Source organism: Primulina eburnea, chromosome 13 (assembly GCF_022965805.1).
Source record: "Primulina eburnea isolate SZY01 chromosome 13, ASM2296580v1, whole genome shotgun sequence".
NCBI classification, from domain to species: domain Eukaryota; kingdom Viridiplantae; phylum Streptophyta; class Magnoliopsida; order Lamiales; family Gesneriaceae; genus Primulina; species Primulina eburnea.
In genome coordinates this window covers 6,893,741-6,915,275 of record NC_133113.1, presented here as the reverse complement: position 1 = coordinate 6,915,275, position 21,535 = coordinate 6,893,741, and the positions used below count along the sequence as shown (strand labels likewise).

The 21,535-nt window shown below is 33.7% G+C and overlaps 2 protein-coding genes across 4 annotated transcripts; one reads left to right on the top strand and one right to left on the bottom strand.

Moving 5' to 3' along the window:
• The first annotated feature begins 6,607 nt into the window (after positions 1-6,607).
• On the top strand, positions 6,608-15,042 carry LOC140808951 (uncharacterized). Its single transcript, XM_073166344.1, has 13 exons — positions 6,608-6,852; positions 7,218-7,439; positions 8,824-8,953; positions 9,033-9,135; positions 9,637-9,760; positions 10,431-10,496; positions 11,177-11,215; positions 11,620-11,700; positions 11,829-11,876; positions 13,215-13,265; positions 13,386-13,454; positions 13,891-14,136; positions 14,379-15,042. Exons 2-13 carry the CDS (start codon positions 7,290-7,292, stop codon positions 14,628-14,630), a joined length of 1,359 nt encoding a protein of 452 aa, XP_073022445.1. The 5' UTR covers positions 6,608-6,852; positions 7,218-7,289; the 3' UTR covers positions 14,631-15,042.
• A 1,916-nt stretch (positions 15,043-16,958) lies between these two features.
• On the bottom strand, positions 16,959-21,181 carry LOC140810606 (uncharacterized). 3 transcript variants are annotated; one of them, XM_073168456.1, is made up of 5 exons: positions 20,897-21,181; positions 18,858-19,132; positions 17,768-18,004; positions 17,424-17,641; positions 16,959-17,286 (listed from the first exon to the last, which is right to left on the bottom strand). In XM_073168456.1, exons 2-5 carry the CDS (start codon positions 19,113-19,115, stop codon positions 17,043-17,045), a joined length of 957 nt encoding a protein of 318 aa, XP_073024557.1. In that variant the 5' UTR covers positions 19,116-19,132; positions 20,897-21,181; the 3' UTR covers positions 16,959-17,042. The 3 variants fall into 3 exon arrangements, with proteins under 3 accessions (XP_073024557.1, XP_073024556.1, XP_073024558.1); XM_073168455.1 differs by having other exon boundaries at positions 20,922-21,179; XM_073168457.1 differs by lacking the exon at positions 20,897-21,181 and adding an exon at positions 20,527-20,808.
• Positions 21,182-21,535: the final 354 nt, after the last annotated feature.

The following is a 21,535-nucleotide window of genomic DNA, read 5'->3' as shown; positions in this document are numbered from 1 at the left end:
ATCCAGGTAGTCTTTGAATTATATCGGAGCTGTTTTCTTTGAATAATTTGTCAATTGCCAGCCCTTTGAGCCTAAATGAGAATGTGATGTTTGATATGTTCTGTTTGAGTATACCCGAAAACATTATCTATCTATGTTTGTTGATTGGTAGATTGAATGTAGTCTAGAACTTGGTTCGGCACTCTTCGAGGAGAGATACGGGTATTATGTGACTTAGGGATGATTTAGACACTTTTTGGAATGTTTGAGCCTTTCAAGCCTACCCATAACATCGTATTAGATCATAGTGTCCCATGTTTGAGCATAATAAAAATCGAATGGAGTGTGCTAAGGTACACAAGAGCCCCCATTCGTATCAATTCTAAATCCCCGCGTCAACTACCGAACTTTGAGCATATATACTAATACCGAGAGAAAATGAATCTTGCTATTACCACAAAAGTTCTTCTCCCTTTTGCGCATATAAAAATATCATCGAAAAATATGAAAAGATGAAAATATGAAAAGAAAGAAATGAATTTATGTGAAAAAAAATTGAAAAAAGAATAAAGGAGTATAACGTGTTGATATGAAGAAAAAAAGTAAACAATGATAAATATGTTGTGACGATGCAATTGGAAGTGAAACATGAGAAAGCGAGAGAAGTGTGTTGAAAAATAAATTGGTTTGTTTCTTTCACTTTTGATTCCCTTATCTTCATTTAGCCGTAGACTAACGTTATAAGCTTAAAAACCTATTAACCGAGTCACATGTTCTCGATATACCAGTGGAGAAGAGTTGTCAAAGTTAAGCCTATGGACTCTTGAAAAATGCCGTCGATAGGCATGAAATTTGATTGTGTACACGTGCACATCTCATGATATTGGACTATGTTTGGTTAATTATTTCCTTCTGATTGCCATCTTGTTTAGTCAAAAGATACCCTATAAGTCCTATTGATTTGTGAAGGTAAATGTGTATCTCAATGATTTTGCTAATTACATGTGTGTCAAGGAGTCCAGATTTTTTGAGACAAAAAGAAATGAACTTATCTTGGTATTTGGAGTGGGTAAACGAGAATAGCAAAACACACATGCACGTGAACTGCGAGTAAAATAGCATGTGTCTGATTCAATATGATGGAATGTAATCTTTGAGGCTAGTGGTTATCCTCTTATTCCACAACTTTTGTTCGTTTAGTTACATTATTTAGGATGTGTTGATTCTTGTCTAGCTAATGTTTCCTTATTTTATTTTGCTCGAGACTAGCAAAAGTTCAAGTTTGGGGGGATTTGGTAACTTCGATTTGTGCACTTAAATTATCTTTATAATTCATATAGATTGTTAGTTTTCTTGGGCAGAATTATGCGTCTTTTGTTGTTTTTGGTGTGATTTCAGGAATCTAGGTAAGGCGTACTATATGGGCGTGAAAAGAAATAAAAAATGGCGCTTGGAAGAAAATAGTGAGCTTGGCAGGAAGAGAGACCTGCGCATATGCGCGCGAGACAGATTTCGAAGACAAAGCAAAACCAGAGAGCCTCGCGCATATGCGCTGGATGAGGCATGCATATGCACACACGAAGGAATTTCATATGCAGAAAACAGAGGACTCCGCGCATATGCACGGAGCTAGCGCAGGCACGTGCGTGCGAGAAAGACTACCCAACATGCAGAAAGACCTACACATATGCGCGAGTATTGTACGCGCACATGCGCGCAACGCGATTTCCAGATTCATTAGGTTTAATCGTGGGCTTTATAAAAGGAGGAATGATGATGTATTTTAGAGCCGACACAACAGGATTAAAAGAGTGAAAAAAGTCAGAGCCAAACGAGCACAGAACGCGAAGAACGGAGACAGAAGACGCTTAATCCAGACACGGAGACGCACTTTCATCTCTCTCCAACACGTTTCTAATTTGGTTCTTTACTTTTGCATTTTTAATGATTACAAACAGATTTTGTTGTGATCTAGACTCGAGTATGAACTAATTTTATTTTCTAGATATTGACGTAGTCTTGGTCGAACCTATGTTATTGGATTTTTGAATTTTCATTGAATTAATCTATTGTGTTTATTTGTGATCTCTTTCCTTTAATACTTTTGGATTACTGGCCATAATTCGATTGATCAAATAATTAAGATCTAACACTCGAGAGAGAGAATTGAAATTAGGATTGAGGAAATCACATCGTCAGATGTTTATAACATGCAAAAGACGTATAACTCTGGTGAATCCATAAAACGAACCTTGTTTGAATATATTATTTGTTACTTGATTTTGAATAGCTATATTAAAATCTACCGTTCTATTTATCACTTAAAAAAGGGAATAGAAAAATTGTGAGTTCTTGGTTAATAAACATGACGAGATTTAATGGTATGTTAGTCAATTTTAATTTGGCATAGGGGAGACCATACGAAATCATGACATGATTCGTTATTTTCTTTGAATTGATTATAAACTATCTCACTGATTTTTCTAAATAAAGTTGAACTATGTCAATTATGGTACTTAATATATAGTTTTAGATAATTATTCCTCGTGAGATCGATATCTGTACTCATACCGGTACTAAAACTTGACATCATACACTTGCGGTAGTGAACATACGCAACAAAAACACACAAAGGTGTATACAAAGTCAAGTTTTGAAATTTGAGATAAACTTTCACCATCATGGCTATTAAAATTTTCGCCATTGTTTCGTTTTCCTTTGACTTCAAGGCTTATGAACGTCATCAGAGGATAGAGTGACCCTCGCATATTTCATGGTGTTAACAAAGGTTGAATAGGATTTCAGGAGTGCATTCAAAAACAATGATCGTTTTATTCCCATCGTCTATTTCAATTCCAATATTCGAGAGATCAAGAATCAATTTATTGAATTCCTCAGTGTTCTCTCTTACTGATATGGACTCGTTTATCTTGAAACTAAATAACATTTCTTTAAGATAAATCATATCTTGCAGTGATTTGGTCATATAGAGTTGTTCGAGTTTAACCCAAATACTTTTTGTCTTATCTTCAAAGAAAACTTCTCAAAGGACTTTATCATCAAAATGAAATATGAGAGTGTTGAAATCTATACCCAACATGTCTTTCTTTGCATCAGTTTTGTGGGATTCAGGAAGTCTCTTTTCTCCTATGAGAGCTTTGATCACCTTCTATCGTACCATGATAGCATACATCCTCCGACGCCACAACCCAAATTTTCCTTTCCCATCAAATCTTTTTACTTCTATTTTGATAGCCATGATTCTTGAATCTTTCACGCACCGAACCAGACTCTGATGCCAGTTGTTGTGATTATTCGAGTTTCTTTGGCAAAGATCGTGAACTGATGATCGCAATCTTGATCTATTTTTTCTGTTCATAATCAAACAATCCAAAATCCAATGCGTATGAATAAACGCTTCAATATAACAGTATGTGAGTAAATTATACAAGAACACACAATTTAAGTGGTTCTGCCAAAACAACCTACATCCATGAGAGGCACTAATGTTTTTGATCTATTTGTTCAGAGACAGAAGAATATTTACAATCACCATTCACACTTGTTCTCTCCACTCATCTACCGAAAGAAAGAACACTATTGAATATGAACTTGTTCTTCTGTATCTCTATCTCTCAACTTGAGGAAATCTTTGTGCTATCGTTCTCTATGATTTTTTTTTGAAGTGAAGGGTTGTCAATAACTTTGAACCCGTATTAAATATGCCAAGACCTTCAAGAGTTTATAGCCTCTTCCCAGTTGCCAACCGGTGGAACAACTAACTGATTTGAACTAGTACTTATCTGTTAGTTACTTAGGTGAAGCTTTCCAAGTGTTCCAATTGGCTTTTGAGACACCCAATCACAACTACAAGTAAATTGAGTGAATATTTTTATGAAGTTGGAAAATCGTAACTGTGTAAGGAAGCTCAAGTGAGTGATAGAATATCCCTTAGCTTCTGTTGTAGCACCAAGAAATATATTGAAGAATTGTGGGAAAAATAGTATGTAAGAAAGTAGAGCCTCCTCACATATTTAAAATAGATCGTATACATGTAATTCATTTATCGTATTAATGTCTAGTTCACACACATTACATTTTAATTCAACCCAAATAATTTTACTTCTTCATCCTCTAACTTAAGCGCCATAGTTGTTTAACGAGAAATAGCCATATAATGTATTTGTTTAATGTCCTAAAATCACCATGTCTCGCTTAGGGCTGACAAAATCTCCAAAAATCCGACCATCCCAAATTCAGTCCCATTCGTGTCCCGAAAATATCTCGACCTGCACTATTCCCGACCCAAATTGTCGGGATTTTTCTCATCCTGATCAATGCCGGGAGAGGGATCAAGTGTATAATATATTCCTGATGAGATTCTCGTCCCGAACCGATTATATTAATATAATTTTTTAATTTTTTTTAAAAAATATTATAATATTATTAACATATTGAGTTGGGGATTATCATTTTAAATAAAATATTATTAAGCCAAATCCTATACATAAATTGACTAACGGGATAATCTCATAGATGCTAATTTTATAAATTAAATCAAATTTTTAACTAATTCATCCAAATAAAAAAATTCATATAGACAAATATTATAATTATAATATAAACAAAATCATACAAAATAAAATAGAGTTTATCATCATATTATCCCATTTAGCTTAAACCTAGAAGAATGAAGGGTACACATTGTTGTGGTCGAAAGGACTTGGCATATTGTTGGGAAATTATAAGTTTCGGAGTTTGACAAACCAACTAGTAGACGAAATGAAGACCAGAACTGAACAGTGACCGAACTGAAAACACAAAACTGATACTAGAATTGAAGAAGAATTATCGGACTGAATTAAGATTGAGCAGAACCGAAGTTAATAAACTAAAGTTCTCAAAACCTTTAATAAGTCTCAAAACTGGTGAACATAAAAGATTCAGAGATTGAAAAACTGACAGATACAAGAACTAAAGATTATAACTGAATGAGAACTGGTATATCTCAACTAAAATACTCAAACTGAAGCTAACAGAGGTTTTATAACTAAAAGACATCAGTTAGAACTAATTACCAAACTTAGGCCGGTGTAATTGTTCAGTCAACTAGTTTGATTCCTATTCAGTTGGCCACGTCATCAGTTGTAGTTTGAATTACAGCAGACAAACTAACATTTCGTACCTGAGCAAATCAGTTGGCGCACAACAGTCTGATACCTAGTGTTATTGTCAGAAGAATGTCTACATGGAAAAAAGACGATTCAAAGGATATCATTCTTAAATGCATTCAAGGTTACCTTCGGAATCGAAGACTATAAATAGGTAAGAAATTCAGTTGTGGATAAGAGACTACTTCACGAGAATATCAGTTACATAAATCGAAGACTATAAATAAGTAAGGAGTTCAGTTGTGGATAAGAGACTACACGAGAATATCGGTTACATAACTATTCAAGAACACTCAGTTATTAAGTTAGTTGCGATTCATTTTAAAGTTCACGCCCAGTTTGCAAATCGCAAATTTAAGCTTACACTTCATTGATTTATTCGTAGCAATCAGGCTATCATTTGAGCAATTCAGTAATTAACTGATAAGTTTAAAGAAAAACTAAGAGTTTCGATTTGCAAGTGTTTAAGTCCATATTGAAGTGGGTTATTACATCTTGTTGTATTAATCAAAGTTTTTAGTGAAAACACATCTTTGATATAGAAGGGGTGACGTAAGAACATTTGAAGTATCCAAACATCCAGAAAAATCCTTGTGTTCATTTCTTTTACCTTCAGTTTTTACAACATCCTAGCCAAAATATTCAAATCTATCTCTCAGTTTATTTCTCACTATTTTAGTTAATTAATTGATATTGATGTACAAGATTTCGAGATAAGTTCCTCAAAGAACTGACTCAGATTCGAAAAATAACTCAAAAAGCTCAAGTGTTTATTCAAACCTCTTCTAAACACTTTACTTGAGTTAACCGAGCCTAACACATATCATCGGAAGGAATACATCTGATGAGTACTAATTAATGTCAAATGGTTTTCATTTATAAAATATTATTTTTATGATTTTTATATTTAATCATAAAATAATATTAGTGAATAAATATGATTACTAAACATTATTCAACTAGTAAAATACTGATTAATGCCAAATGGAGTTTGAGAAAGTTATATAGTGTTTTAACGAGACAATGATTCGGTATGTTAATTTTTATTTTGGATTTGTTTTGATTAATCAAGAAGTTCCGGTTTATTTGTAAAGTACCAAGAAGATGATTTATTTTTTAATGGTTATGCACACTGTCTATCATATTCATACTCTTCAAAATTTAGAAATCGAATTGTCTTATCTAGTTTCAGGGGATTAAAAAAATTCATTGGCATATCCTCTCCTTACTCGACCGAATCTCGAACATTCAGGTCAGCATGAGATCGAGAGAAAAAAAGACTTACTATTCTTATCAGAGTATGAAATAAGTGAGGATTACAGGACGGGTCTTACCCGATCCCTAATCTGGCTATCATTGAAAAGTAATAATTTCATAAATGAGCAAAACTCTTGACTATAACACATCAATCCATAATTTAAACCGAATCAAATGAATTCAAAATTTGGGTCAGGCCCAAACAGTGTCTCGACCTTGGCCCAGTTTTGTCCTGAGCTCTCTCTTTCAAATCGCCTCTGCTAGCTGGAACCGGATCGGATTGTGCTAATTCGGATCCGGAGCTCCCTGTTTCTCATTTCCATAGCACGCTCTTCTATCTACAGGGGCCCAAACCCTAATCCCCAATTCCTTCATTAATATTCCCGAAGCAATAAATTCTACGACTCTGGAGTAGTCCCAAATTGGATTCCTCGCTTTTTTGCTGGTATAATTTTTCTCTTTTGGGACTTTACATGCATCCGCCTGTATACGTATTACGTGTCAAATTGTGGTTGCGCATCAGCGGGCATATGGGGGTTTTAGGTGTGCGTGCGTACAGATGCTTGTGTATGTGTATTCTAGGGTTTTGCAACTTAGGGCGCGAATTTTAATTTTTAAAAACTGGGAACAGAAAAATTAGGGCTTGTGACGTGTACACTGCCCATTTGGTGTTCTACGTCCGGACTTTGGAGGGTGTGAATTGATAACTTCAATGATTCAAGATCATAAGCGCTAGTAAATTGGTTGCTGAAGTTTTGACTATTCTTTTTAGTGTTTTAGAATTTTTATATGTGGTATTTGCTGTGTAAGGAAACTGGCTACCTCGTGGTAAGGTGGCAGGTGGACAGACGAGCTCGGGGAACTGAGTGATAAGCTGATGCTATGAGTAGGCTGTCAATTAGGCCTCGACCCCTCGATATCCACAAGAAGATCCCTGTTGTCAAATCGGTTAAGGACTTCGAGGATGATGAAGCCCCAACGTCTACTCGTAACTATCAGATACTTCGACTTGCTGTGGAGACTGATAATGAGGTTTGATGTTTGCTTGAAAAATATCGTGAAGTGAGTGCTAACTGAATGCAGAATGTTTTGTGAAATTACCGCTTAGAAGATTCTTTAATTTGTTGTACAGTGAATGTTCTGTTATGACATGAATTCTCTAAGTCCCACTCCCAATGGCTCTCATACTTTTTAAATTTCCTTTTTTAATGAAATGTCATCAAATTAGTTCAATCATATTGCACAAGTTTGGAGTGTGTGGATCAAATGGGAATTTCATTGGACCAATATATGGTCTAATCCGTGTTATAGTGAGGTTGTTCTATAGCATGATTTTTGCTTCTGACATTCTCCCTTTTCTTATATTACCAACTATAAATAGTGGGGACCCTGTAACTTACCATTGGGAAGTTAACATCCTTGTACTCCTGGAACTCCTCTTTTAGAAATTCATGTTGGCTGGAATGTTCTGTTGATCTTGGACCCTGAAAAGTTCCAATTTCTATTCTGAAGTTCCTTTATTTTTGTTTTACCTGATGATTTCCTTTGGGTGCCAAGAGCAATGATTCACAAATAGACAAGGTCTTGGGCACGGAATAATTGTCAGCATGATGAGTGCTACTTCAGTGAATTTCTCATAGCATTTCCAAGTTATGAAGCAAGATTCCACGCAGTGCAATAAGTTGCAATCACCTTAATTGTGGTGCTACTTTTAAAACATATAACAAGCATCTATATAGGGGTGCATCAAGAATGCAAGACTAATTTAACTTAATGGCCCCTCTCTGTAGTAATAGCATGCTACTGCTTGCTACCAATAGCCATACTACATCACCAAATTTGAGGTTTTAAGATTAGAATTACCTTATTTCCGTTGGTGCTACGAACTTGGTTAGGGCCGAATTTCAGAGGTTAGACACTTGCATGAACTGATAATGGACACTAGATGTTAAAGGTGTCACAAACCGTGCACTTGTGCCTATCTATGTGTGCTTAGATTTTCTAGTGTATGTAAGATGATTATTGGCATGCGATCAGATCAATTGAATGAAAACTCGAATGTCAAAATGTTTTTGTCTCCCATGTTAATTAAACAGTAATTAGGATGCCGGGCCCTCACAGTGTGTTTGCTGCAAATAGACATACTGCAGCATCTGTTGGAACTGACTGTATATAGTAATTTTCATGGTAACAATAAATCCTTCGCTAAAGAACTAAAAGTTCTCGAGGAGAGAATTTATTTAGAGTGTGCGATGATTAGCACTATAAAGAACTTTGAAATTATGGATATTTTCTTTTGTTCTGTCATAAAACTTGAATGTTGAAACTTGAGATACAATCCAATTGGTAAAAAACACTTGGTTCTAAAAAATGTCCATTCATAGATTAGCTAATGCCAGGGCTGTAAATTTTATAGGTGCAGCCAGTACCTGGAAAAAAAGTTGCTTCAGAAATACCAACTCCTGAGTTTGTGGTAGTGGATACATATGAACGGGATTATTCTCGTACTTTCTCTCAGCCCACATCTTATCTGCGTTCAAGGGGGGGTTAGTCAACTACATGGACTACTGATTGTTGTAATATTTGTTGCACAATTGTATAATACAACTTATTATTCGTTGACAGCTCGGGCAGAAATTGGAGAATTTGTTGAGTATGATCTCGACAACGAGGATGAAGATTGGCTTCAAGATTTCAACAGGGAAAGAAAGACTCTTGCAGCTGAAAAGTGAGAATCTTAATATCATGGACAATCTTGTATAGGACCTACTATGTCTTTTATTTCTGTTCTTTTGTTTCACTTCATTATAAGTGTCCACTGTATGTTGAATCAATTCACATTTTCAGTTTTGTAGTTCTTTTCCTGGAAATTTTATCCAGCTTGCATATCAGCTGCAGCAATGGCCAATTATATGATGATAAGTCTTTTAGGTGTTAATAGTCCCCTCTTTGAAGTCATACTGTTTTGTTTGAAATCCAAAGATAATTTTATGGCCACTTATTTTGCATCGTTATGGTTTTTCAAATATGAGTTTCTAGGTGTTTTTCTTCCTTGATCTATTGTATATTGCACAATTTTAAGGAAATCAATGCAGATGTGGCTGTAGTCTTTTATTTTTATTTTTATCAGATGGGTACAGGGGGGTGTTCGAAACTTATGCTGTACATGAGATTTGGATGTATTCCTATGTTCATCATACTCATTTCTTTTGACTTTTTTGGGTTTCAGACTGGAGATAGTTATTTTTAAGTTAGAGGTTTTAGATCACAAGGCGCGTGAAAGAGCAGGAATCATTACTCCAACGCTTGGCTTGCCCATTCCAGTGCTTTTAACTTTTGATGCTGCCGTTGAGGTGAAAATTGCACCTTTATTCAGTTTGCCAATCACCTTTCTGTATTTTTGCTCCTAGTTGTTTATAACTTGGTTTTCCTTTCCTTTTCTGATTTTAAAACCTAATATTTTGCTTATTGACTTGTTTTGCACTTGTTGACTTGCTTCATATAGCTATCTGCTAGACAAGAAGTTCAAAATGTATTGAGTATAATGTTATTGTTTTGGCAGAATATTTTTGCTCTTCTGTTTTTTGTTTTTTAAATTTTGAACAATTTCATTTTGCATTACATAACATACTGTCTATAGGATTTGATGGTTCATAGTATTTTTATTTGGTTGTTGTCTTTAGTTGTAATTACATAATGGCAATGTAACACATTAGCAGTGTGGGATTGATGGTTATCTTGTAGATATTAAATCCTGACCTCTTTCTACATGAGCTCAATTCATTCAATTCAGGCTGTTTCAATTTTATTCATTCTCTTCTTATGATAGTTGTCTTTGTAATTGCTCATCCCTTTCTTTTTGAGAAGTTTAGATGTTTCAGTAATGTAGTAGGTGCTTTTCTTTGTTTCTACTTGGAATGCATACTGTGCTTACGCTTGGCTTTTTACCATTTTATTTTTCCCTAATCTGGGTCTTATTGTGCCTTCAAAAATTTCTTGATAGTTTGTCAATTCGCATGCCAGGCATTGCAATCTCTTTCTATCAAATATGGACCTTTCCAATCTATTTATAATTACTGGAAGGACAAGGTATGTATAAGCTGCATTTGATATATTTTATGATTTTGGCATAGTTTCCACGGATTACTTTGAATCAAAACAATTAAATGACTGACAATTCAGTGTTCTCACTGAATTTTGTAACTTTAGTCTTATTATTTCTGTTGTAATGTTTTTTCATCTACTGTCAGTTTGTTGGTATTGTGTGCAAGTAAAATCTCTTTACAGATACATTCTTTGTTGTTGTGTCTTATCAGCATCTATTTCAGTTTGTCGGACTAGTGTATGCAAGTACTTGTAATTTTTTTATCATCTACGTTCAGTTTGTTTAGTGTATGCGAGTAAAATCTCTGTACCTGATTTCAACTAATGGCACCTCTGACGTAGCTATAAAATAATACAATATGTTATTCTTGTGAAAAATTATAGTTTGTGGTATGCTGTGTATAACTGTCTGTTCTGTTATGCATGAGGAAAGTTTTTGGCATGGGGAAAATATTTGATGGAGATATTTTCCTTTGAAGTGTCTACAAGTCAATATAGAATAAAATTTCGTTGTTGACATTAAGTTTACGAGCGATAAATTTCTTTTTCAGATAAGATTGCTGAATCACATCCATGTCTTACTTTTTCTATGTATAATGATGCTTTGAAATTTTGAATTAATTTTCACCATAAAATTTTTCCTCCTTTCGTCTTTTCTTTGGTAGCGTGAACGATGGCAAAAGCCTGTCCTTCGACGTCTGCAGGTTAGTTGTCATATCTTGTGTCATTACTTTGGTTGATGTTGCTATTATGTAATGTTGTGAAGATGATATGAAAGAATTCAAAGCTTCCATGATCAATAACCAGTTCAGCATTTCCATTTCCATTCATTTATAGTATATATACATGACAACAAACTTATTTTCCAGTAAATAGAATAATGCCTTGTTTTATTTGTCCTCTATCGTATAACCTTAATTACTGATAAAGTTACTGCGAGTGTGAATAAGCTTTGACTTTTTTTTCCCATTCTCTCTCACCAGTTAAGTCTTTTGAGTTGCACATGACAATTACATTAGCTTTATATTCCCAATTCACATAAATAAGATTTTCTTCTGAGAGCGTCCACTTTTAGCTGCTAAAACTGTTTCTTGCAATTTTTTTACAGCCACCTCCACCGGTCAATGATACAAACCCATTCAATGTATTCAGGCCAAGGGAGAAAGCTCACAAGCTTCACACTAGGAGAGTATGTGGTTTATAAGTGCTATCATGTACCCTTTTAGTGGTAGATATTTTTCAAGGTTTATTATGAAACAAACTCCACGGTTATTACCTATTCATGGGTTTGGTGCCCCATTCTTTGCTTTTAAGCAGATGCAAAGAAGGGAAAACAACGTGCAATCGTTTGAAAAGCTTCGCCAGGTAAGCTCTAAAATCATTTCACCCCTTGAATGTCATTACCTTCTCATTTTATTTTCTCAGTAGTGGAACCAAGTGGTTAACAGATTAGTGAGCACAATAGTATAGGAGAAACAATGTTTGGTTATTTGAAAATTTTGGCCAGGTAAGTTTACAACCATGTCAAGTGATTCTTTTTTTATAAAAGAAATCAGGATTACTATTGGTTAAATGATTCCATCTATTGTCGATATAAAGGCTGTCAAAACTCAAAAGGACAATTCAAAAGTTTTTACATCTCACGTGTGCACAGTTCTCTTTGTAAGTTTAGATGACCCATGTGATTTATGGGCCAATAGGTGCAGCAGAGTTGTCTAAGCCTAATTTAGTTATCTTGATTGTTAAATTGCAATTATTGGTTTAAACATCGTGCCATTTTAGAACAAATTTTCTGGCCTTTTATATAAAGACTCACTTTGCCACTGACAAGATTTGTCTTTTACAAGGTTTACTTGTCAGAGACCCTACTAGAACCTCTTTGGAAAAACTTATAAACTTTCAAGTTGTTTGAAGAACTTATAAATCTTAAAAAGATTTTGCTATTTTCTTTTTAAAAGAACTTATAAGACGCCACATATAAGCTGATTGCTGTTTTAGTAAAAAAATTAGTCAATCTAATATATTCTTAAGTTCTCATTTTAATATTTCAAAACACCAAAATCTTCGCACAGCTTTATTATTATATCTAAAAAATATCATCGTATACCATATTATATAAATTGATATTATGTCAATAATACTAATAATAGTAATTGGTGGTAATAAATATAATAATAATTATTATCGCTAATTCTTTTTCGTAATCGAAAATATTCACAATAATAATCTATAATAATTATTAATATTATAATATTAATGTTAATAATCGGTAATAACGATAATTATCCTAAAAATAATAGTAGTAACTATAATGACTAAAATAAAATTATCATTTAATCATGATAATATAATTATGGTTATATTTAATTTTTTAAAGAATAATAATAAATTTTTATGTGTAAAATATGTACAAAAATAACTATTGTATTTTTTTCATAGTCCCATCATTTTTTATAATTACCATAATAAAAAATCTTATAACACCAAAAATATTTGCATTTTTAGGCTCTATTATCTTATTTTACCCAAACATCTCCACGGCTTTTTTTAAAACAATATGATACAACTCATAAGTTTTTAAAACTAACTCATGATATAAGAGCTTATAAATTGTTTTAAATGAGTTTATCAAACATTTTTGTTACTTCTGTTTATATGAGTAATAAATTTCACTTAATTTAGTGTTTAATTCATTTTCCTTAGGTCAGGCGGAACCTCGATCATGCAAAGATAATTCTCGAGGCTCTCATCAAGGTATTGATGTCTCTGTTTACAGATTTCTCAAGATATTAACAACGGTCTTTCTGTTTCAATTGGCCATGCAAACTTTTACAGTGATCATTTGTACTAAATCCTTTATCCTGATTTCTGCAGAGAGAAGAGAAGAAACGAGAACTTGTGGAGAGTGAGGTCACCCTTCAAAGAATTCAAATGATGTACAAGGTCTGCATCATTATCTTGTGCTACCTTGGATAGCTGAAATTCCTTGTGTTTTAATTGCTGGAGTATTTATGGACATCTCATGTATATTGCTTGTGAATTGCTGATCTCTGAATATAGCTGAATATATGAGCCCCGTCCAAAATGAAAGCGGAATATGTTTAAATCTATTGAAAACAACAGCATTGTAGAAATAAAAGTTGGTGTGATGAGGACCTAGCTAGCATTCTTAAATAGAAAATGTAAAATATATTTGGTAACCCAAATTTTTTTAGAAAAATGTAAAATATCATTTGATTTTTTTTCTGAACAATCGTGGTTTAATTTCATGTTGGTTGATTAGTTATTGTTACGCTGACTGTTTAAATTCTCTTGGCTTTTGCTGTTTTATGATCTCTTTTGTGTAACTCAGTTACTTCATTATTATTGGATATTTCAGAATGAAACTGAGCTCCTTGAAGATTGTTTTGCCTTGCCTGGTATTCCTGCCTTTCCAAGCAAGGTAGCATCAAGTGAAGACGAATTCTTTGATTCTGATGATGTAGCCAACAGCCGTCCACATAGTAGAGCTGCTATGGTGCATAATCATCCTTTCTCAGAATCAAAGATGGTGACGGTTCCTGTAGGAGGAAACACAAGGCGAGATGTGAGAAGGCGCGTTCCTCAGAGTTGGCTTCGTAAACTGGTACATATTATTTACTTTTTCCTATTGAAACGATGACGTGAAAATTCTTATAAAACCATTTTTCACTGATAAGTGATTCTGATTTGGATACAGGAAGTCTCTCCAAACAGGAGAGACGTAGATACTCTTTGTGAAGGATCCATTATATTATAATATTCTAACTCGGCACTCCATTATTGATACTCTTTGTGAAGGATCCATTATATAATAATATTCTAACTCGGCACTCCATAATTGTGCAGGACCCGAATGAGCCAGTTTTGCTCTTTACAAAGCCTCTACATCCAGATAAATTAGCAGCTGCCGGAATCATACCTCCATCAGATCCTTCGACCCCTAATGGCACATCAGCTCGTTCATATAATTTCCACGGAAGAATAGGCCGAGGTGGCAGAATAGTATTTGATAGATGGAACCCTTTAATGCATACACCAATTGAATATGGTGACACTTTATATGCACCACCAAAGCCCCGCCATTCAACACATAGTTGATCAAGTACTATGTTTTCTGAATTTGTCGTGAACAAAATCTTTAGAATCGATTCAGAAACTGGTCATTGTTTGTATGGAGGCAGGCATAATAAAGTTTAAAGGTGGCGACATATTTAGGCTTTACATCAGTGATCAAGTGATGGGAAAGTGTCCGACACAAGATTGGTGCAGGTGATAACCGAGCCTTAGTTGGGCAAACCGGGGATGTAGGAGTTCAGCGAGTTCTTTACTTTAGCTGTTGTATGATTATTTGTTTGTCCCTTTGTTAGACAGAAAAAACCAGCCGGGTTTACGCTAGGATCGTCGATTGCAACTTTGTAGCAAGTTAAAGGGCAAAATTAGTAGCCACTTTCAGCGCATACTCTCTATTTGTAAATGGAACTTGTTCAATGTACGACTCTTCTTCAATGGATGACTGCTGTAAAAAGGAAGAACTTTAGTTGCTTTTCTTGGCCTAATTTTACTGGCTTTGTGAAACCGTTCTCGGTCTTCGATCACCCGTTGGCTCGCCGGATGAATCCAAAGAGTTCCGGTCAAGGCCTCAGCAACGGGCGTAATGACTGCGCTCATTCTTTGTTATTGGGTCTGCGCTTTGAACTTTTAATTTTAACTATACATATGTTTGATGAAAAATAGAGTTGGTTAAAATATTTTTATTTTAGAGATATGATAAGCATAACGCTCAAAAACAGATATAAATGAGATAATTTCAAATCAGAATATTCATATATTATTAATTATGTCTTCTCTTATATCTTATACTATATATTAAGTTGTGCATAGTAGCTATTTTAAATTTGAGCATAATGATAAATTAATTTTATGTGAATTTTTTTCTTAAAAAAACTCACTAAAATAAGAAAATTTTAATTTTAATACTACAAATTTAATTTCTAATTTTTTTAACAAGAGTATTATATTAAAAAAAATCTATTTTTTTTTTTTAGCAGAGCATTAGTATATGTGAAAGAATTAATATATAGTTCTAAACTTTTAGTACTCCAGAATAAGGTTGATAAGAATTCTTGGACGGTTTTTGTTCGGTACGTTCTCGTACAGAGAGGTCCTAATTTTTGGAATATTTCATCCTATCTTATGGGGCACTGTCCTCATGAGAAGATCAAAGGTCCAATTTTAACCACATATATGCGGGGTCCACCAAATTCTTTAAAGTCAACGGCCCAAATCCTGTGAGGCACTGCCCGTCAAAGGTAAATTTTTTTTGTACACAAATTGAAGCGTTCAAGGATGCCTAAATCTCGATTTATTAAGGATTACAAATCTTAAATTCGAATTTGTAAAAGTTACCCGGTTCTTGTCTTTGATATCATTTAAGTTTTACCGATTTATTTTGTCCGACTAATTAGCAAATTCCAGCAGTTGTCGACACAATGGTGAATTTATTTGTCGTCTAAATTTAAGTGTAAGTTCTTTGACAATTCGGGATTAACCATATGCTTTAAATCTTCAACGGTGTGATTAAATGTGTTTTAAGTATTTGTTAAATCGAGACTTTCTCTGCTGTCTTTGATTCACACAGGTGTTTTTACACTTCTTGGACTCATAATTATTTTTTTGGATTAAATTCGATACAAAACATGAAAAATCATATTACAGAACAAATTGTTTTAAATCTGATACAAAAAATAAAAGTTTGAGTATAAAATTAGAATAACTATATTGATATCAATATTTACTACGCTTGTTCGTGTTTTTAAATATCATATATTAGTACTCGATTTGAAAGAGTTTATACTTAAATATCATATATTAGTACCACGTATTTAATATTTTGTACTAATTTGTTATATATGTTTGTATACTCAAGCATCATATATTAATGTCATATCTGAAAAATTAAGTATTCAAATATCATATATTAATATCAGATTTTCAATATTTCGTACTGAATTTTCATCCGGAAAAAACGTGTCATTAATATCAAAATTTGTTATACATGTTTTAAATATTCAAAAATATTATATTAGTGTCAAATCTAAAATATTTAGTTCTGAAACATCATATATTTGTTTTATATTTTCAATGATTTGTATCAAATTTCATTCGAAAAATACATGTAAACTCAATAGTGCTGAAATATTTTTTGTGTTAGTCAAACCCCGAAGAAAAAGAATCAATATGACATATTAATAACACATTAACTATTAGGATTGAAAATTATTGAGTCTAAAAAATATGAGTTTTTGTAATAAAAAATAAGTTTTATTATATTTAATCGCCCTGCAATAAATAAAATTTGAAAGAACTGCTGATGGAAGAACATCAGAAAATTTCTTTGGCAGCCATCGTGGGAATGGTACGAGTTCATTATCATCAATTTTCCATTCACACCACAACCTGATATACTATCATACTGAAATCATTTACAGAAAACATCTAAACAATACAAAACTAAGGATTGTGTTTTTCAAGTGGAAGCATATTGAGCTCAAATTTGTGATCGTCTATGGCAGCAGTGTCACCATCGTTGCCCTCAGCTGTTTCAAGATCGTTCAATGTCCTCTTCGCATACATGGTGAAGGCTACAATAGTGATAATCGCGACTATGAATGAAATAACGTTGTAAACGATCTCCACAAGAGTTAGGTGATGGTTCCCATATTTTACGTCTGCTAAAGTCCTTATCAGTCGACCACTGCAAGAAACAAGCCCAGAAAGAGATGGAGAAAACCCATGTCATTGATGAATATACGAAGACAGGAAATGGTCGTAAAGAATTTGTGGAAAAGATGATGAAACAAAACAAGCGAGAGAGGGAGAGAGGAGACCGACCTGTAGATGTAAATGAAGGCTTCTGGAATCATTCCTGCAACCGATCCACATAAATACGGCCAGAATCTCATACTTGTTACCACCACTGCATAGTTGAATATTGTGTATGGAAATGGAGATATCCTAAAAAGGGCAACCATTTTACACTGATGGAACCAGCTTCCTTCTCCGGCTAGCCTTATCATAGCAGCGTTTCGAGGCCATCTTTTCAACCATTGCTTCAGATTAAAAAATGGAGATTGAGTCAAATACAACATGATGAAGGAAAATGGTCAATAGTAGAAGCCTTTCTGATACAGATACAAGAATGAAAAAGAAGCTTAAATGGAATTTGTTTGTCTTACATGAATTCTGTCACGGAAAAGTAAACCGATTAAGTATGGCAAGATCATTCCAATTGTTGTTCCAACCATGATTATAACGAAGCCCAAGCCATATCCAAAAATCATACCAGCTAGCCACATGGAAGGACCGGAAGGAATAAGAAATGTGGGAAATAAAGCCAAAGAAGCTACAAGAACAAGTGCCAGAACTGGACGACCAAATGCAGTTGCTTCCCATTGCAAGATTGGAAAAAGAACCTATCAGTCATTGAGTAGCATGTCAGAAAATTTAAATTTTGTACAAGGATTATATAACTGCTGATTAAATAGAAGTAAATATAGCGATAGAAAGGATTTTAGGGCAATAATGTCTTAAGATATGTGCCATTTGAAAAGCAGTTTAGGCTGTATGTAGAATTTCATGTTATTAATAACATGTTACCATGAGACAATCCATTAACAAGAACAAGTTAACACTCAGGAATACATCTCATATATAGCTGGTCATGATAATATTTAACAGAGGTATCATTTCTAGGACAAAAAAGCAACATTTAAAAAAGGACATCGACATACGTGCATGTTTACATAAAAAAATTTTGAACTTGCAAACTCAAAGGTTAATGATTGCCATCTTTGCGAAAAAATGGACTCTAAGTATATTTGCAAACATACTTTACCATAAGATCATAATATTGACGTCATAAATGCAAGTGTCAATCAAGACTTGAACAAAACGGCAATACAAGGGAACACCTACCTTATTCTAATCCTCACCTGTTTCAAATCCTATACAAATATTCAAATCACAGATGAAGTTTTTATAAAAAGAGGAAAGGAAAAGGTCCATAACAGCTTTTCACAAGAAAAGAAAAAGGAAAAAAAACATTGATTTTCCCCGTGTGCAGCTTGAAAATGCTGATATCGCATTCACACTCCAGGCTTAAGATTTAGCTAAATACAGAGCCCTAAGCATATCAAAATATGTAGAATAATTTTTGTGGTGCAAGTAATTAACCAAAAAAAATTTAACTTCATGTCAAATTTTAAGCAAAAGAAATAACAAGAAAAAAGATCTGCACCAAGAAAAAATGTGATGAAATTGAAATACCTTTTGTACAAGAAAGGGGATTCCCCATTTGACGAAACAAAGGAGGATAATTATGGAGATCAAACACCCAATTATGGCCTTGATCCACCATAAAAGTAATCTTTTTCTTGCAAGTGCTTGAGATTGTAAAGCATCTGCGTCAGGTGTTCTTGGCTCATTTGGTATAACCAATCTCACATACTCACTATCTTCTTGTACTTGACCCTCGCTGGCAACATGTTTTTTCTCCAACCGTTTAGTTGAATCTGGAATTTTCATAGAGACGCTAGATATATCTGCCAAATAGAACAGGATATAATCATTAAATAAGATGGCATACGGCAGAAATATCATCACATGCACATAATGGCATGATACATACTCATCAAACGAGAAGAATCGAAAATTTACCTAAAATATTATCCTAACGTATGAAACTGCCACGATGCAGCATAGATTAAGATACAGAAATCTTAACCACATCACGTTATCCACAAATATGGAACAAATTTATTAACCATGGGACATTAAGTATTTTCTTTAATGATGTTTACTGCGCCATGGTGTTTTTAGATGTAAGAATTTCAAAGTTAGTCCCTAAAAACTATTGTTAAAGCTTATTTTAGTTATGCGATGCACAAGTAAATAGAGTGAATTTGCAAATATCATCTGTTCACGGAAATTGGAAAAAATGCTTTTAAACCATTTAACCTGGATCCCTACACGAATCATTATCCTCAACTCATTGATGTGATCAGGTATTTTGTTCGTGGATAAATTACGCCAGCAGGACAGTAGAATTTGTGTTACTGAAACTTCTCGAGTTAGCTACCAGTCAATGCACGTGATTATCGGTGTATTCAAGAGATAAGCTACCATTTATGAAATACTTGATGCTAAATTATTCTAACACGTCATACAATATTATAAGCAAATATGCTAACTATATATCATAGCTAAATGAAAATAACAAGAGATATAAGCGATTTTTTTCTAAACTAAGTATCAAACTCTAATTTACCACGACAAGCCCAAAAAAAGAAACTGAAATCTACGATGCTTGGTCTTGCTAAACAAAATATTAATACAACATTTTGATACATCCATACCAATCTCCATGTCAGAGAAAATAAACCAGAACAAAAATGACTTCAGCATTTTATACATCTCATTTCAGCCAGAATTCTACGAGCACATGTAGATGAAACTGATATAATCTAAAGCTTTATAAAGTTAATTGTTTGGTGGGCATCAAGGACAAACACTCTACAAGTTCAGACGTCAAAAATTGGGCCCTCTCTTGTGGATCCATAAGCAACAAATCAAACAAGAGAACATAAGTATTTTTTGAATTAAAAGCAATTGTACACTTCAATCCTATATCGATCAAAACTGAACAAGATAGACTCGTCATTTTGGCAAATGGAACACCAGTTCTCTCGTGGGAATATAGTAGTTAATAGTTATTCCCATGCGCACATCAACTATAACAAACACCTTCAACTTTCACTAGCTTCTTTTATTAAAGAACTATTGTCCCCAAAAATTTCTCCGACTTTGTCAATAAATGATAACAATCTGTTAAAAAATATACGAGCTCTTAATTTTTGAGCCACCTCAAAAAACATCAGCCTTATTGAGAAATGAGAACAATCTGTCAAAACATACGAGCCCTTGATTTTCTAGCCACCTCAGAAAACATCAGTACACAAATTGTAATCTGGATAGTATCAGCTCCATCTTCTGGTCAACAAAAGCAAGGAAAACAATATCTTTTTCCAGCTCAAGATTATTCAATCAATCACAAAAGCTCCCATTTCCGCATATTCAGGCTCGCAAAATAACTGTTATTGCTTAAAACTCAGATCACATGAAAACCCACAAATCTAACCAAAATAAACGTAACCGCACACATTCACAAAAAAAGGCCAGTTATATCACGAGGAAATGATAAAAATAATAGCTTTACACTTCAACCAAACAAAAAAGGAAAAAATGTCCGAAAAAATACCAATCTTTAAACCTCAAAAAAATCAAAACCCAAAAAGAAAATAGATTACGTGCTCAAAGCGAATCAGAACTCACTTGATCGCCGCCCAGTTCTTTCTTTTCAATTCTTCCAGGTATCTTTCTGCTTTTTCTCAAGGGTGTTGATTAAATTCAAACCTCTGAAAAGTGGGAGCTGTGCTGCACGGTTATTTCAGAAGAAAAGCGGCAGGTGGGCGGCGGCGGCAGAGCTGTTGGTGGAGGAGGAGAATCGCGTGTTTCCTTGGATTTCACTTCACGTATTTTGTTTATATTCAATTCTTCAAAAAACAACATCGAAATTCAAAAAACAACATCGCGTCCGCCTCCATTCCTTCTAGACTTCTACCAACTAATATTTAATATTACAACATATAATATTTGATTTCTTGTAATCGTGGCACTAGTCAACTAAAAATTATATTTGTATATAATTTTTTTTACAATTTAAAGTAGATTTAAATAATTTACTTTATCTAGAAATTTAACATGCTTGAATTTATATAAATAATAAAAAATTAAAAAACATTCTCCTTCTCTTTATTTAAGTTAGGATTTAGGAGATCCTATCACAAACATTTATGTCGTGTATTCTTTCTAAGATTGAATTTTTTTTATAAGTAATACTTGACTATGTTATTGTGTTTATTACATCTTTAGAGGATAATCAACTT

Excerpts from the sequence above, each read along its gene's own strand:
- LOC140810606 (XM_073168456.1), bottom strand. The coding sequence starts at position 19,115 with ATGAAAATTCCAGATTCAACTAAACGGTTGGAGAAAAAACATGTTGCC. Across the intron at positions 18,005-18,857 it reads TCCCCTTTCTTGTACAAAAG|GTTCTTTTTCCAATCTTGCA; the intron begins GTATTTCAATTT and ends AATGACTGATAG. Across the intron at positions 17,642-17,767 it reads TTTTCCGTGACAGAATTCAT|CAATGGTTGAAAAGATGGCC; the intron begins GTAAGACAAACA and ends TTTAATCTGAAG.
- LOC140808951 (XM_073166344.1), top strand. The coding sequence starts at position 7,290 with ATGAGTAGGCTGTCAATTAGGCCTCGACCCCTCGATATCCACAAGAAG. Across the intron at positions 10,497-11,176 it reads ATAATTACTGGAAGGACAAG|CGTGAACGATGGCAAAAGCC; the intron begins GTATGTATAAGC and ends TTTCTTTGGTAG. Across the intron at positions 11,216-11,619 it reads CTGTCCTTCGACGTCTGCAG|CCACCTCCACCGGTCAATGA; the intron begins GTTAGTTGTCAT and ends ATTTTTTTACAG.